This window comes from Orbicella franksi, chromosome 6 (genome assembly GCF_964199315.1).
Source record: "Orbicella franksi chromosome 6, jaOrbFran1.1, whole genome shotgun sequence".
In the NCBI taxonomy this organism is placed as follows: Eukaryota; Metazoa; Cnidaria; class Anthozoa; order Scleractinia; family Merulinidae; genus Orbicella; species Orbicella franksi.
Window position 1 is genome coordinate 19,591,769 of NC_138150.1, and position 18,034 is coordinate 19,609,802.

General features: G+C 38.8%; 3 protein-coding genes across 3 annotated transcripts in view; all 3 read left to right on the forward strand.

Moving 5' to 3' along the window:
• LOC145489463 (dynein axonemal heavy chain 3-like) overlaps window positions 1-18,034 on the forward strand; it is a 105,014-nt gene that overhangs the window by 67,323 nt on the left and 19,657 nt on the right. The window lies entirely within an intron of this gene.
• On the forward strand, window positions 2,158-5,651 carry LOC145489476 (adenosine receptor A2b-like). Its single transcript, XM_081468456.1, has one exon. The coding sequence runs from the start codon at window positions 2,684-2,686 to the stop codon at window positions 3,608-3,610; it is 927 nt and encodes a 308-aa protein (XP_081324582.1). The 5' UTR covers window positions 2,158-2,683; the 3' UTR covers window positions 3,611-5,651.
• Window positions 10,516-15,157, forward strand: LOC145489475 (adenosine receptor A2a-like). The gene has a single exon (XM_081468455.1). It carries the CDS (start codon window positions 14,231-14,233, stop codon window positions 15,155-15,157), a length of 927 nt encoding a protein of 308 aa, XP_081324581.1. The 5' UTR covers window positions 10,516-14,230.

Genomic DNA, 18,034 nt, shown 5'->3' on the forward strand with positions numbered 1-18,034 from the left:
AGTCATTAAATTTGTCCGTATTCCAGAGCGAAAAAGAATATATAGAAAATTGATTGTGGCTTTCATTAACAAAGCCAGGTCTTGTGTTTTCCCCTAGTTCCATTTGTACATTTGATTCTGAGGGACGCTAGTCGTTTAACGGTGGTGAATTGTCCTTGGAAATTAGTAAAACGATTCACGTCTCAGTCTATGAAGTGCTATCGATTGATAAATCAGTGTTAAAAGAATATTCATATGATATCCATATTCACGTGCTGCTAAGGGTTTTTCATTCGATAGTATTATTACGATATCTCACTTAACACGTTAGATCTTGTTAAATGATGGACAAGTACGATGAGAAATGAAACAGACAAAATTGTAGATTCTAGGTTTTCCATTCCGGTTTTCCATTCCGGTTTTCCATCCCGGTCCGATTAGCTTTTTGATAAAGGTGAATTAAATGCGTTTATGAATTACTAATGTTTCGAGCTTTGGGGCTGCGTCAGTGCAAAAGTGACCTGTACTGATCACTACTAGGCCATCTGCAAGAGCGCCAAGGCTTTGGAACGAATTTGGGGTAAAATAGATTTTGGTTTTCTTCAATGTTCCAGCCGGAGTGCCTCACTCAGAAGTGTAGTTACTCGAGTTTTGGTAGCTGAAGTTGCTAAAATCGATCTTCGGAGATTTTATATGCTAGCCGGATGTGTGCCGTGTATATTTCTAATATTTTACCATAAGTAAAACAGACAAAATTGTACATTTTCAAGATTGTGGAGGTTTCGATTTTCTCCCTTTCACAGTAGTTTCTAGAAAAATAGTTTGGCACATTCGGTGAAAGCTATGCCTGGTTATATGAGAAAGAAAGATAGAAAACTGAGAAAACATTGCGGCCGTTCACCGACATATGTGATTATCCAAACGACGTCGCGTCATGTCGAAGAGCGTGGGAAAACGAGTCTGCAATGTCCTTCGTGCTGTCAGCGGTGAGAGATCGTGGTCATTCGTAATGCTCCGTAACGCTATGTTTCTGGTAGTAAATTCGCAATTGTTTCATATCAAATTAAACGGAAACAATTTTAAACAGTAAAAGTAGTTATTTTCATTAAAACTCGCGTTTTAAAGGGGAAAATCGATCAAAAGAACTTGAGCAGAGCTCGAGGTATGTTCGGCCTCGCTTCGTAAGTTCCGAAAAGTCGCGGACTATCTTACTTACTTACTAACTGACGGGCCCGATGACATAACGGGTACTTCCAGTAACCACAAGAAGTAATTTACATTTTATTTTTGGACCATACCAAGCATTTTGAATCAGTTTTCTTTACCAGTCTTCCCTTAACCAGATCGGTGTCAAAATTACACCAGTTATTGAAAATAGATCGAAGTTTGGCGTAATCTCTTTTGCAGATCATATTTCCTGGGAAAAGGTACACAAAAAATGAAAATCAGTAAAACATGAATATTAATTTGAGAAAACATGGCGGATTTGCCTTGATATTGAGTTCTGTTAGTTGAAAAATGGCTATAGCTCACTAACGAGCTCGGGCACCCCAAATTTTTTTGCAGTCATTTTAATCAACTAATCATTAGCTTTGCGTGAGAAAAGACTGATCTGATTTCTATTGTTGAAAATTGAATAAATAAGGAAAATAGCAGCTGCACTGTAGTCTTTTCTATTTCGCAGTTTGGTAGCCGTGGCAAGCAATTTGGTTCCAATATTTTAACAAGGATTCAGCTGTCTGTCAAAATCAAACTTAAAAAGTTTATTTGTGTCCGACACAAGTATTGACTGTAGTTTGAGGCGTGTTTTCATGAATCTGGGCTCAGAAAGAGTTTACAATAACTTGGAATGCGTTCTAGTAATGAGCATTAAATAATGCTAAAATGGGACATTTTCAATGCCTCACTGCTCCTTAACGAGCATGGGCACCCCCCTTTTTTAGTTTATAATTAAAGTTCTCATTTGATAAATATTCAGTGGACAAAGTTTGAACAAAAATCTATTGACACTTTTATTTCAGGGGAATTACCTGAATCATGTCAATCACGCATTTGATAACCATAGCACTAATTCGCTCGAACAGTGATTAACTGCTGGTAAAATTACCAAAAGGACGCGCACGCTACGTAATACAAAACATGAAACTGTCATCGTTTTGTAGGTGTCCGTCGATTAATATATGCGGAGCAGCTTTTATTAAAGAAAAAACAAACGTCTTTATTTTGTGTTTCTAGTTGAGACTTCAGAATTAAGCATGTAGCTAAGGCTCTGTATTCGGTAGTATTCTTACCAGCATGCGATTTACCACCTCTAATGGGTCAAAATTGGAGATGGCATTAACAACATGTGGCCTTCTTACTTAAATGAGCCTCAGACAAGGCGATTGACGTTTTAATTACCTCTTGGTTGTGCAATCAATATTTTGAACGTTCGAAGCCCACCTAGCTGTGTTAGCTTGACAGCGAACATCTTGAATCGTTTAGTTTTATATCATGTGTTGAAAATTTGAACTGTTTTGTACGTTAACACAGGATCTGAAAGCCTAAGGTATTGTACGGATTCGTTTCCTGCGGATCATCGCTTTAGAAAGTAAAGCAACAGTGATCCAACTGAAGAGTGGCGCCAAGGAAGGAAACTATCTTTCGTTGTAAAACAAGTGGTACGTGAAACACTCGGTGTGTTGTAGAAACTTGAGTTGATATTATGAGCAAATCACTTTGTGAATTACTGCTGCAGTTCTACCCGATGATCTCCGAATTTGAAGACCTTCAATCGACTTACGTCGCTAATTGTGTTTTCAGCAGCTTTCTATGTTATAGCGCCATCATGTTAAACATTGTAACAATCCATGCGATACGAAAAACTTCATCCTTGCCAAAAACTTTGAAAACATTGCTCCTGAGTCTTGCTGTTTCTGATGTTGGTGTTGGTTTATTGGGTCAACCATTTTATATCTCACTTCTGGTCATGTGGCTTCAACAAAACGATCCTGGCTGTAATACATACAAGGGTTTTGTCATCATCTTGTTGTTGTTTACTCTTGCTTCGTTCTTAGGCGTTCTAGCTGTGAGTGTAGACAGGTTCTTAGCTATTCATCTTCATCTCAGATACCAGGAACTTGTGACTCACAAGCGTGTTGTTGCTGTGGTGATCTTTATTTGGGTGTTGAGTGTATTTTTTTCTTTGATGATTTTGTGGGTTCCATTCGATGTTGGCTGTGTTTTTGTGCTAATTCTTGGAGTGCTTGGTCTTCTTGTTACAGTAGGAGTTTTCATCAGGATTTATTTGGTCGCACGACGCCACAAGAATCAGATTGCGCAAGGACAGCGATTTGCACAAACGGAAGAAACAGCAAATTTAACCAACGTCGTCAAGTCTGCAGTGGTTATATTCTACGTGTTTTTCTTGTTTTTAATTTGTTATTTGCCTTCCTTTATTGTTCTTGCTGTATATCAAATCTACGGCCCAAGCATCCCTTTGAAAAGGGTTCTTCTTTTCTCATGGACTCTTTTTTATCTTAATTCGTCATTGAATCCCCTTATTTACTGCTGGAAGATGACACACATTCGATACGCTATCTTGAATATACTGCGGAACATGTCTTGGCGAAGAAATGGCGCCTTTAACTAATCACAGGGCTGGCCATGCTATGCCATTATTCTCTGCATTCAGTGTTGTGGTTGTAAATAAACGCCAATAGCCACGCTTTAGCATTACTTTGTAATATAACATAGAAGAAATAACGATGGCAAAGTAGCTTTAATACACTGAGGAAAGCGCCATTTTTGCTTAACATGAGCTAAAATGGTTACGTCATATAAGACGTGTTTAGATTATTGAAATTTTTTAAGCGCTTTTTTAAAAACCTGAGAATGATAAGGAGAGTTTTCATGAAGTCTCAGTTCTGGCAGCTATTGATGGTCGTATTACAAATCTTATTCTTTTATCACTTAGCTTTTTTTCCATTCCAATCTGCCGTTGCTTTGAAAACACCTGACAGCTCCGTCGAGTCATAGGTCGTCAACTGTGTCGGTACAATTTTAACATACACGTGCCAACTTATTTTAGCAACACGATGCATGTATCTAAGGATTCTTATTTGGTAGTATTCTAACCGATATCTCCCTTACCACGTTTAATGTTTCTAAATTCGAGACAGCTCTTTGGGTTTTACAAACCAATGCCTTGTTTAATAAACTTGAAACACTCAAGTCCGCGACGTTCGCGGTTTGGTTGTATTTATATTAGTTATTCAATGATAGACAAGCATGATAAGGTATTATCCTTTTAATTTACACCTTTTCACGCTCTGTTGTTACTATTTGTCTTAATTAGGACTTTTGTCTACTTATTATTCAACTTGCTTTGTAATCATTCAACTGAAGATGACAGAAGTTCTGTCGAAACATGTCTTGCAAACTTAAAAAATTGGTCGTTTTCCTTAAAATCTTTACGTGTCTGCTGTTATCTAGACCTATTTATGAATAAATAGAAATCAATCTCGCTATTTGTCTTCGCGCAGCTGCTGTAAGTTTCCCGTCCACACTACCCCGGAGAAATTTGAAAACGCTGGTTTTCCGTTTTAATGTGGACGAAAAACATTTTGAAAACGGAGCTTTTCGATAACGATCACCTCAGAATAATCATGTGACTTACCCTGCCGATTTTTTTTTTCAAACACCAATCCAAAATGACCGGTAAGCGTTGCGTTTTCAAATTTTTTCGACGTAGTGTGGACGGAAAACACTTGATGCGTTTCCAGAGTGAAAACGCCATTTTCAAATTTCTCCGCCGTAGTGTGGACGGGTCCGCCGTTGTGCGGCGTCGACTATAGTGAAACTACCAGCCACACCAAGCAGTGGAGAGTATTAGGTATTTTCATTTCCGCTCATGCTACACATCAGTGAAACTTTTTCCTTCATGAAGCTTGCAGGTGAATCATCAATAAGCATATAAGGCCACCGTTCCAAAATGGATTGACAGTTTGCTGGTGCAAATGGCTTACGCAATTCAAATATGGACCAGAAGCTCCGATTTTGTTTAACTGTTTTGTCTTCGTCAGAGACACCTGAAAGATGGAGTTGTGGAATACTTTACTTCGTTTACTGAGGATCATCTTTTTAGTACGAAAGGGGACCGAACAGTGATCCAGATGGTTTGTGACGCCGGGAAACGAAACTATCTAAGCTTTTTGACACGATTTTTTATGTCAAACGCTTGATGCGTTCAAGAAACTTGAGTTCATATCATGAAGAAATCAATATGCAAATTGCTTCTGCAGTACTACTCTAAAAGCTAATTCGAAAACGTTCGTTTCGACCTACGTCACTAATAGTATCCTCACAATTTTCTGACTTATGTCGCCATACCGTCTGTGTTCTTCCCCAGCTCACCTTAGAACACTTTCTTACCAGCCTTGTGACTGGTTAATAAAACGCGTACAACGCGCTCTAACCAATCAGAGCCAAGATCGTTGAATGGCTTGCGTGAGGTTTCCCGGGCTTGCCACAGGATACATATTTTCACTTCTTCTTTAATTCGTGTACTGCAATTTTCTCTCTCCACCGCTCAAACTATCCGACGAACATAGCACTTGCTGATTTTGGAAACGAAGCGAAATAGCGACTACGGGAAAACGTAGTTTCGTTTCCTGACTTTATTGTGATCAATAAAGCCCACCTAGCAGTGTTGGCGTTCTGGTTATGTGGTTACAACAAAGCGATCCTGGCTGTAATACATACAAGGTTTTTCCATCGTCGTTGCTTTGGTTGCTCTAACTTCGTTCTTTGGTGTAATGGCTATAAGTGTAGACAGGTTCTGAGCTATTCATCTTCATCTCAGATACCAGGAACTTGTGACTCACATGCGTGTTGTTGCTGTTGTGATCTTAATGAGGGTGTTAAGTTTACTTCTTTCTTTGATGATTTTGTGGGTTTCACTCTATATTAGCAGTGGTCTTGAAATAATTCTTGGAGGTGTTGGTGTTTTTGTTACAGCAGTGGTTTACATTAGGATTTATTTCGCCGCACAACACCACAAGAAACAGATTCATGTTCTGCAAGTTCAACAAGCAGCGGGGAATGATGAAATAGCAAATGTAGCCAACTTCGTTAAATCTGCATTTGGTATATTCTACGTGTTTCTCTTGTTTTTAATTTGTTATTTGCCTTACGTTATTGGTATGGTTGTATTCCAAATCAGCGGCCCAAGCATTCCTATTAAGAGGGTTTTTCTTTTCTCCTGGACTCTTGCATTTCTTAATTCATCTTTGAACCCTCTAATTTACTGCTCGAAGATGAGACACATTCGGTGGAGTAATAACAATAAAAAGGTATTCTGAGAACAAAGTAGTTTCTTATACTCTGCGGTTAGTGTCATTTTTGCTTTGTGAAACTAAACAAGAAAGAGTAGACATTACATAAATTTATCCGTATACCAGAGCGAAAGAGGATTTATGGCAAAACCAGTTTTCTTGTAATGTATTTATGTGTTTTTAATGGCAAAAAAGCTGAATGATGTACAGGGAATGTTTACGCGTTATATTTGTTGTGCATTGTCCGGGAAGTCTCTTCTGCAAGCTTCACTTGGCAAATAAAGAAGCCTCGACAGTGCTCTGTTCTGTTGTAAAGCACTCAGGAAGCGGTAGAGCACGAAAGAAGTGTAGGAGGAAACAAGAGACGTTAGTCGAGTGTTTTCCCCTACTTCGAGTGCTCTACCGCGGCCTAAGTGCTTTACAACAGAACAGAGTACAGACGAGGCTTCTTTATTTGTTTTATGATAAGAATCCATTAATTTCCCCACACATTCAGCTTAGTATTTTCAACTAAGTGACGTCAGCGTGCATCTGTTCTCTGATGAAGCACACTAAAATGAACCAATCACAAACCTTGTTAGAATTGCTCAAATAACTTGATTGGCTGACGAGACGACAACTGTAAATCACAAACTGAACATCAGCTAAGCTTTCGGTTTCGAGTGGCTTTCGAGAGAACAACGATCGCTTCAAAGTTCGCTTTTTTGATAGTTTGATTTAAAAATAAGAATCTAAAAGTTTCTAGTCCAAAGAAATCCGGCCGCCCTGTCGCTCATGAAAACGTGCACTTATCCAATGGAAATTACCAAACTGTATTTGAAAGGAGCCACAGTTATTTACCGCTTGCAGCAAGGTTGCCCGAACTAGCGTCAGAGTTCCAAGGACTAAACTGCTCCCACTGGTTCTACTCTGAGCTCAGGGGCCTGTTTCTCGAAAGCCCCGGAAACTTCTCTGGCCCGCAAAGCCATTTTTAGTTAATCGGTATTTAAAGAGAGAGAGGTGTATACGCCTGAAACTTTTTATATGAAGAGAACTTCCGTTCATATTAAGAATAGATGCATTAAACAGCTAGCTCTGTAGTCATATAGTTTGAGATTTTGTTACGGCTTTTCGGGTGCGAAAACTTTTCGGGACCATCGAGAAACGGGCCTCAGGAGAGAATATTACAGCAAGCCTTCAACTGATCACTCGTCGGGTGAGCATTGTAATTGTTGAGTTTCACTTCGCTAAGATGACCGGAGGTTGCTATTTAGCGAATGAGCATTATTTGGATATTTTTACAAAAATGAAGCTCGTCATAAACAGAGTCAGCTCAAGTGGTGTTTTCTGTCATTGTTTTACTTCTAAACTATAATAACTACCTTCGTAACAAATATAATGTCTTCTATCGAAGCACTCGCTAGGTTGAGAATTTATTTCGCTACGTGTTTTGTCAGAATCTAGCATAACCTGTTATTTTAGAACAGTTTTAACACTTCTGTTGTTTAACAATGGTCTCCGTGGAACCATATTTACGGCATACAAATAGCTCGTTTCCATTGCGTTTGTCTGAGTCACAGCGGATGTTAAAATTTAGGCAGATTTGTCAAAATTCCGAAGCAAAAATTTGAAATTCAGCTTATCATGTCTCTGTTCTCTGGGAAAGCGCGTTGTTTCAGCCCAGAGCGTGCGTTCTATGGAAACTGTTATAAAAAGGAGCAGAACATAATTATTTCGCTCGAAAGCGGAATTGATTACATGCAATTTTCCAAAAAAGGAATATTCGCGAAATAAACGTGCCAGACCAGAATAAACCAGAGAGCGTTATGTTGTTGAAATGATTAAGAATTTTTAATCGTTTTCATTCTACTAGAAGAAATGGGTATAAGGCTTGTTGTCAGCCGAACGACAATCTAGCATGATGCTCTGGCGTTTTAGCCCTGTGATTGGTTACTAAAACGTGTCATTCGGTAGTATTATTACGATATCTCACTCACCACTAGATCTTTTTAATTGATTGACGACTACGATGAGATAGAAAATAGGCAAAATTGTAGATTCTGGGGTTGCCACCCGTTCCCATCAGCCTTAATTACTTATCTATTTATCAACGTGAAATTTAGTAGCTAAAATTGCTAAAATTAATCTTCGGAGCCTCGATAAATTAGCCCACTGTGTGCTAGGTATATTTCTAGTATTTTACTAAAACAAAGAAAATTTTCACGATTGTAGAGCTCTCCATTACGTTCTTTTCACTGTAGTTTCTTACAGTCTTGTCTATTGTTCCTTTTCTACAAGATCATTCACTTATGAACTTCGTTACCAGTCTTCTCTTCTCTTCTCTCTGTCACCAGTAGAAGGGAAGGGTCTAGGACGTATATTGGGATGAAATGTGTTTTATTTCCTCGAGTATGCTTATACGGGCTGACTCGTTCCAAGTCATCTCTTATGCGAAAATAGCGCAATAAAAACGATGTGCTTGTCGTTGAGGTTTAATTAAAGTTGTGCTGACATCGCTGGATAAATTGCACGTTTTTATGCTTGTGCTGCTAAAAAAGGGTTGTACTATAAAAACATAAATAATTTACCAGTCCCATTTAATCATGTTAAACATACATCATTTGGTAGCCATAGCACTAATTCACTCGAACAGTATACAAATATATTCAAAGCGGCTTTTAAAATTACAACGTCGTTATTTTGTTTTCCTATTTTAGACTTTTTAATTAAGAATGAAGCTAAGTCTGTTCGTTCGGTGTTATTGTTAGTGGTAGGTCATTTTCCGCTTCTAATGGGTCAAAATTGGGGATAGCATTAACAACATACCCCAGACAAAGGCGACTGACGTTTTGATCGTCGTTTTAATTCTCATTTTATTTTTTATTTAGAAAGTTCAAAGACCACCCAGCAGTTTTAGTTTAGTTTTATGTCCTGAAAAATTTGAAAGGTATTATACATGAGCGCAGCATCTGAAAGCGCTATTTCTTGGGTATTTTACGAATTCGTTTTCTGGGGGCATCACTTAGTAAGTAAAGCGCTCGGTGTGTTGTAGAAACTTGAGTTGATATCATGAGCAAATCATTTTGTGAATTGCCGCTGCAGTTCGTCCCTCAAATTTCCAAATATGAAGAGCTTCAATCGACTTACATCGCTACCTGCGTGTTCAACAGTTTTCTATTTTATAGCGCCGTCATGTTGAACTGTGTAGCAATCTACGCGATACGAAGAACTTCATCCTTGCGAAGAACTTTAAAAACATTGCTTCTGAGTCTTGCTGTTTCTGATGTTGCTGTTGGTTTATTGGGTCAACCATTGTACATCTCACTTCTGGTTATGTGGTTACAACAAAATGATCCCGGGGTTTTCTCATCGTCTTGGCTTTGTTATTTCTAACTTCGTTCTTTGGTGTTGTGGTTGTAAGTGTAGACAGGTTCTTAGCTATTCATCTTCATCTCAGATATCAGGAACTTGTGACTCACAAGCATGTTGTTGCTGTGATGATCTTAATATGGGTGTTTAGTGTGTTTATTTCTTTGATGATTTGGTGGGTTCAATTTTATTTTAGTCGTGGTCTTGTAATGGTATTTGGAGTTGTTGGTCTTGCTGTCACAGCCGTGGCTTACATCAGGATTTATTTGACTGTACAACGCCTCAAAAATCAGATTCATGTTCTGCAAGTACCACAAGCTACAGGGAATGACGAAATAGCAAATTTAGCCAATGTCGTTAAATCTGCATTTGGTATATTCTACGTGTTTCGTCTGTTTTTATTTTGTTCTTTACCTCTTTATTTGTATCGCTGTATTTCAGTACGGCCCACGCATTCCACTGCAAAAGGTTTTTCTTTTCTCGTGGACTCTCCTATTTCTTAATTCAACTTTGAATCCTGTAATTTACTGCTGGAAGATGAGACACATTCGACACGCTGTCATGGACATACTGAGGAACATGTCTCGGCTCAGAAATGGCGCCTCTCGCTAATCACAGGGCTGGCCATGCTATACCATGATTCTCTACATTCAGTGTTGTCGTTGTTAACAGACGCTTTCTGTATATAACGACGAGGAACACCATTCGTCTGTGAAACGAAAACGTATTAACATTAAGTTGTAATGTGGTAATGAAGTAATAAAACCGATAAGGTACTTTCATTGCAAAGTAGTATCTATTACACTGCGTTTAGCCTCATTTTCGCTTTGTGAAACAAAAGAAAAAAAAAGAAAAAAATCAGATATTAAATTTGTCCGTTTACTAGAACGAAAAAGAATATATTGAAAATTGCTTGTGGCTTTCATAAACAAAGCCAGGTCTTGTGTTTTCCCCTAGTTAATGAAACTGTACGTTTGATTCTGAAGGAGGCTAGTCCTTTAACAGTGGTGAATTGTCCTTGGAAATTAATAAAACGACTGACGTCTCAGTCTACTGATGAACCATGTATGCGTGTGTGCTATCGATTGATAAATCAGTGTTAAAAGAATATTCATGTATTGTCCATATGCACGTGCCAACGTATTGATCGTGTTTCCAATAAGCGTTTTTCATTTGCGGTATTATTACGATATCTCAGTTACCACGTTAGATCTTGTTAAATGATGGATAAGTACGATGAGCAATGAAATAGGCAAAATTGTAGATTCTAGGTTTTCCTTCCCGGTCCGAAAAGCTGTGATTACTTAACTACTTATGAATGTGAAATTGATAAAGGTAAATTAACTGCGTTTGTGAATTATTAATGTTTCGAGCTTTGGCACTGCGTCAGTGCCAAAGTGACCCTTACTGGTCACTACTAGGCCATCGGTAAGAGCGAAGGCTTTGCGACGAATTTGGGATAAAATAGATTTAAGTGTGGTGCAATGTTTCAGCCGGAGTGCCTTACTCAGAATTGTAGTTACTCAATTTTTAGTAGCTAAAGTTGCCAGAATCGATCTTCGGGGATTTTATATGTTAGCCGGATGTGTGCCGGGTATATTTCTAATGTTTACTATAAGTAATACAGACAAAATTATACATTTTCAAGATTGTGGAGGTTTCGATTTTCGTCGTTTCACTGTGGTTTCGACTATTACGGAAAGGGAAACTGCTTTAGTTATCGACACGTTTTTCCCGTGTGGGAATCATTGGTTGAGTTGACGACAAGTATCGAAACATGACACACACCCGAGCATGCGTATTGTGTTTTGAGCATGCGTAGTGAACGTTATTTCCTAAGCTCTCGCTGGCCTGACTTAGTTATCGACAACTAACACTCCAATGTTTGGAATGCTCGCATCGGACACGATTACTTGTCGACAACATGTAGTTGCTAGTAACAAATAGTTGTCGACAGCTAAATGTCTAGTCGGTTTAGGCCCTTAAAGTGCCACTGAAACGAAATTTTCGTACTCTCTTTTATTATCCCAATCTATAATTTCAAACGTGCTTAAAGTAATGGTGAACTTTATTTCTGTCAAATCCCAACGGAAAGTGCTTTTTTTAGTTGTTGAAATCGACTTTTTGGAGCAAAACTGTGTCCGGGCTCTGGAACCGAGTTTAAGGACCTTGTGACGTCACTGGTTGTAGTCACGCAAGAAGCGCTGTAGATTCTCTCTTGTTTTCACTTGATTTATTCAAGTTTATTCTTCATATTGTCGATACCTACTGGTTTTCTACCTTGTAATTTCTGTCCAGCCTTGACAAGAAATACACATCATAAACGTTGGAGGGCGCCAGAGTGTCGATTCACCAAAATAAATGCTACAGATTAGAACAGCTCAGTATAGTTTTCGAACATCTTGAGTACTCGATTGGAGATTTCGAAGACGAGTGTGGCAACTTTTAAATCACGTCCTGAAGCCTAAACACGATATTTCGTCGTCTGTTTTCAGCCTGGTTCTGAAATTTGGATTCTCACGTTTATCTAAGGTCTATTAACAAGGTTCGAATATATCCTCGGCAACTTTTAATACTGCATTAAAAGCCGTAAGCGCATCAGCCATCCGCACAATCACGAAGTTATTAACGGTCCACAAGCTTTGAGTCGGGTACTTCTTTACACACAGAGGGCATCTTTTTATGATACTAATAAGTGAGAGTTCTTGTGGTAGACAAAATGTATCTTTGAAAATTGTGATCCGCAGCAGGGTTTGCTTTATCGCCGCATACGTATCAGTGTAAACAAAGCGGGAATTTCGCTTCTCTTTTACACGTATCTCCTAATTGCAATATTTCACGGCCGATGGATTACTTTAAGTTCTTTAGCACATACTTATGTCTATGATCTTCATTTAATAGTATCCAAGTTCAAAACAATTCGTTAAAATGTCACTAGTTTGCACTCCTTTCGAAGGTTTATTAAACAGAATTTGAACTTATTTGCATATATGACCCTTCGACCCGACATTGTTACGCTTTCTCTCGTTTCCTGAAAACACACCTGCAGGGTCATGGCAGCTTAGTTTACCTTCGCTTAGTTTAAATTCGCTCCCTCATATAAAAGAAGGGGGTTTCTTAAATTGTTGCTGTTGTGATAACTTGTAGGATGTAGCAGATACAACTGGACTAAAGGTCACTGTGGCACAATCTCGTCCGCTGTGAAACTCACAAAGCGTCCGGTTTCCTCGAAGCGAAGCGACTCGAAAACTCGAAGCGTTGTTGCTGCGATTCGTGCGGCAGCAATCCGGATAATATTTTCAAAAGCCGCTTTCTCTTGTTTTCATGTCTCTTTTACTTTATGAGTGTAGATATTGTTTAACTGAGTGCTGGCCATTTCACCAAGAGTCCCGATCATTTTGCGATCTAAGAACTCCCACTCGTTTGCTTGCTTACATAAAATATCCTGCAAATATCCAATTAAATAGACTGGAAAGCCCCAGGATCGACTCTCGACCTCTTCATGTCTAAGGCTACGGTTATTATCTGCTTTACAGCTCTGAGATGTCCTTAAGATGTTTTTTTGGGGGGCTTCGAACAGTAATCTCTTCCCCCATAATCACTCTAAATTTTCAGCGCGCCTTGAGAGTAATACAAATAGTGACGTCACTAGGCTGTTTTGGCCGCGCCAAAATGGCCGCCAATTTCGGGCTTAACCAGCCAACTTCGAACGGCTAAAAAAGCAGTTTTCGCTTACCGTATGCGAAAAAAAATATTGCAGTGTTTCCAAGTAAGGTTGAAACTTTATTACTAAGCAAAAATCTCACATACAAAAATTTCGTTTCAGTGGCACTTTAAGCTGTTTTCTTTCATGACGACAAGAAGGGTTGTACCAGAGAAACACAAATAATTTATCAGTCCCACTTAATCATGTCAATCATGCATTTTATAGCCATAGCACTAATTCGCTCGAACAGTGATCAACTGCTGGTAAAATTACCAAAAGGACGCGCACGCTATGTAATACAAAACATGAAACTGTCATCGTTTTGCAGGCGCCCATCGATTAATATATGCAGAGCAGCTTTTATTTAAAAAACAAAACAAAACAAACGTGTTTATTTTGTGTTTCTAGTTCAGACTTCTGAATTAAGCCTGTAGCTAAGGCTCTGTATTCGGTAGTATTCTTAGCAGCGTGTCATTTACCGCCTCAAATGGGTCAAAATTGGAGGTCGCATCAACATGTGGCCTGCTTAGTTAAATGAGCCTCAGACAAGGCGACTGACGTTTTAATTACCTCTTGGTTTTGCAATCAATATTTTGAACGTTTGTAGCCCACCTAGCTGTGTTAACTTGACAGCGAACATCTTGAATCGTTCAGTTTTGTATCGTGTCTTGAAAATTTGAACTGTTTTGTATACGTTAGCACAGCATATGAAAGCGCCATTTCTAAGGTATTGTACGGATTCGTTTTCTGTGAATCATCGCATTAGAAAGCAGAGCAACAGTGATCCAACTGAAGTGTGGCGCCGAGGAAGGAATCTATCTTTCGTTGTAAAACAAGTGGTACGTGAAACACTCGGTGTGTTGTAGAAACTTGAGTTGCTGTTATGAGCAAATCACGTTGTGAATTACTGCTGCAGTTCTACCCGAAGATCTCCGAATTTGAAGACCTTCAATCGACTTACGTCGCTAATTGTGTTTTCAACAGCTTTCTATGTTATAGCGCCATTATGTTAAACATTGTAACAATCCACGCGATACGAAAAACGTCATCCTTGCCAAAAACTTTGAAAACATTGCTCCTGAGTCTTGCTGTTTCTGATGTTGGTGTTGGTTTATTGGGTCAACCATTGTACATCTCACTTCTGGTCATGTGGCTTCAACAAAACGATCCTGGCTGTGATAGATACAAGGGTTTTGCCATCATCTCGGCGTTATTTTCTTTTGCTTCGTTCCTTGGTGTTGTGGCTGTAAGTGTAGACAGGTTCTTAGCTATTCATCTTCATCTCAGATACCAGGAACTTTTGACTCACAAGCGTGTTGTTGCTGTGGTGATCTTAATATGGGTGTTGAGTGTATTTGTTTCTTTGATGATTTTGTGGCTTCCATTCCATGTTAATGGTGTTTTTGTGTTAATTCTTGGAGGGCTTGGTCTTCTTGTTATAGTAGGAGTTTACATCAGGATTTATTTGGTCGCACGGCGCCACAACAATCAGATTGCGCAAGGACAACGATTTCCACAAACGGAAGAAATAGCAAATTTAGCCAACCTCGTTAAGTCTGCAGTGTGTATATTCTACGTGTTTCTCTTGTTTTTAATTTGTTATTTGCCTTCCTTTATTGGTATTACTGTGTATCAAATCTACGGCCCAAGCATTCCTTGGAAAAGGGGTCTTCTTTTCTCGTGGACTCTTTTTTATCTTAATTCGTCATTGAATCCTCTTATTTATTGCTGGAAGATGGCACACATTCGACACGCCATCTTGAGCACACTGCGGAACATGTCTTGGCGCAGAAATGGCGCCCCTAACTAATCACTGGGCTGGCCATATTATGCCATTATTCTCTGCATTCGGTGTTGTCGTTGTAAAGAAACGCCAATTTCCACATTTGAACATTACTTAGCAATATATATGGAAGAAATAACAATGGAAAGTAGCGCTAATACACTGAGTATAGTGACATTTTTACCTTGCGAAACAAGACAGAGAAGATTAGACATAAACATAAATTTGCTTGTATGTCAGAACGTGAAAGAATATATAGCAAATTGCTTGTCGCTTTGGTAAATAAAAACCAGTTTACTTGTGACGTTATAGTGGCTTTTTAGTCGACAATAAACTGGATGTTGTTGTTGTTGTACGTGGAATGTTTGTGCGATGTATTTGTTGTGCATTGTCTCGGGAAGTCTCTCCTTCAAGCTTTGCAATGGAGTAGAACATAATTACTTCGCTCGAAGTCAGGATAAATTGCAGGCAATTTTCGAAAAAAGGTCATTCACGTAATTTGCTCTTTTGTTAAGATTGTATTGTCCAATTCTCGAATATATTATTGGATTTTAGGTCTTAAATTTCGAGATAGGTTCGTAGTTATAATTCTTAATTTGTAATTTGTAAGAATTTATCTACTAGTAATGCGCTTTTGACTATTTTCATAGAAAATACGCAATATGGGTAATAAATGTTATTGTTAATATTATTGTTGTTAAGGTGTAGGGCCTGAATTAAGCAGAAAACGTTCTATTGTTGCCCCACAGGGAGCTTTTAAGCATATTTAATCTACTAGAAGGAATGGATATCAAAGTTCATTGTCGGTTGAACGACCGAGAACGACATGACGTTTTTTTTGTTTACCGAGCCTTGTGAATGGTTTAAAAAATCTTGTCTGACGTGCGCTGGCCTATCAGAGTCAAGGTATAGAGCGTTTTCACTCACGTGACCAGCAGCTATGCAAATTTATTGGAACAAAAGAAAGTGTTTGCATAAGAAAAGAGTTCATCTCCCAAAGGATTGGTTTAGGACACTAACATGGCCGCCGTTTCATTGTCTTGGAACACCAATATGGCTGCTGTGACGTCATGTGAAAACGCTCGATTGTTTTCTCAGCCAAGTGACTGCGAAAGTTAATTATTGATTGGTTGTGAGTTGATGGCTCATGCAAAATTTCCCGCGTATTTTCTAGCCTTCTTGGTCTCAAATTTTCCCGTTGAAAACCCAATTCTTGCAACCATCGCAAACAAAGGAAAAGGAGAAAGCTTGGATCAAACCATGTTTGACAGACATTTACTGCTGATTAACATTTTATGTGCTTTTTTCTCAACACCTGTATGGTGTCATGTTTAAAACAGCGTTTTTCAATTATTGTTTTCTTAACATGAGCTAGAATGGTTATGTCATATAAGACGTGGTTAGATTATTTACATTTTTTAAGCGCTTTTTTTAAAAACCTGAGAATGATAAGAAGAGTTTTCATGAAGTCTCAGTTCTGGCAGCTATTGATGGTCGTATTACAAATGTTATTCTTTTATCACTTAGTTTTATTCCATTCCAATCTACCATTGCTTTGAAAACACCTGATAGTTTCGTTCGAGTCAAAGGTTGTCAACTGTGTCGGTAAAATTTTGACATACACGTGCCAACTTATTTTAGTAACACGATGCATGTATCTAAGGATTCTTATTTGGTAGTATTCTAACCGATATCTCCCTTACCACGTTTAATATTTCTAAATTCGAGACAGCTCTTTGGGTTTTACAAACGCATGCTTTGTTTAATAAACTTGAAACACTCAAGTCCGCGACGTTCGCGGTTTGGTTGTATTTATATTAGTTATTAAATGATAGACAAGCATGATAAAATATTTATGAATAAATAGAAATCAATCTCGCTTCTTGTCTTCACAGCTGCTGTTAGTCTTCCGTCCACACTACGCCGGAGAAATTTAAAAACGCAGCTTTATCTCTTCGGTTGGGGCTACCGTCCACACTAATTCATCTCGAATGACGGGGCTTTTCGTAAACGCTCTTCAAACCGGAGCAATTTGAAAACGCCGGCTTTGCGTTTTAGTGTGAACGAAAAACATTTTGAAAACGGAGTTTTTCGAAAACGATGACCCCACAATAATCCTGCGATTTCCCTGGCCGAGGGTTTTTCAAACGCAAATCCAAATTGATCGGCGTTTTCAAATTTCTCGGACATAATATGGACGGAAAGCATTTGATGAGTGAAAATACTATTTTCAAATTTCTCTGGCGTAGTGTGAACGGCGCCTAAAGGAACTCTTGTGAAGGGTCGACTATGGTCAAACTACCAGCCACAGCTAGCAATGGAGAGCACTAGCCTGGGTGTTTTCATTTCCGCTCATGCGGCACATGAGACTCTTAGGAGGTCACATCAATATGCATCTTAGGCGACTGTTCCAAAATTGATTGGTAGTTTGCTAGTGCAAATTGCTGATTTAATTTAAAATATGCACCAGAAGCTCCGATTTCGTTTGTCTTCGTTAGATACATCTGCAAGAGCGAGTTCTGGACTACTTTACTGCTTTCGTTTACTGAGGATCATCACTTTAGCAGGAAAGTGGACCATGTTTGCCATCAGTGACCTAGACTGTCCGTGACGCAGTGAATGAAACTATCTTAGCTTTTCGACAGTTTTTATTTCAAGCGCTTGATGCGTTAAAGAAACTTGAGTTCATATCTGGCATGAAGAAATCGGTCTGTAAATTGCTTCTGTAGTACTACTCCAAAACCTCGAATTCGAAAGCGTTCGTTCGACCTACGTCGCTAATTGTTTCCACGACAATTTCTAATCTATGCCTCTATAGCATCTTTGCCTTCCCCAGCTCATCTTAGAACACTATCTTGCCAGCCTTGTGATTGGTTAATAAAACTCGTGCAACACGCGCGCTCT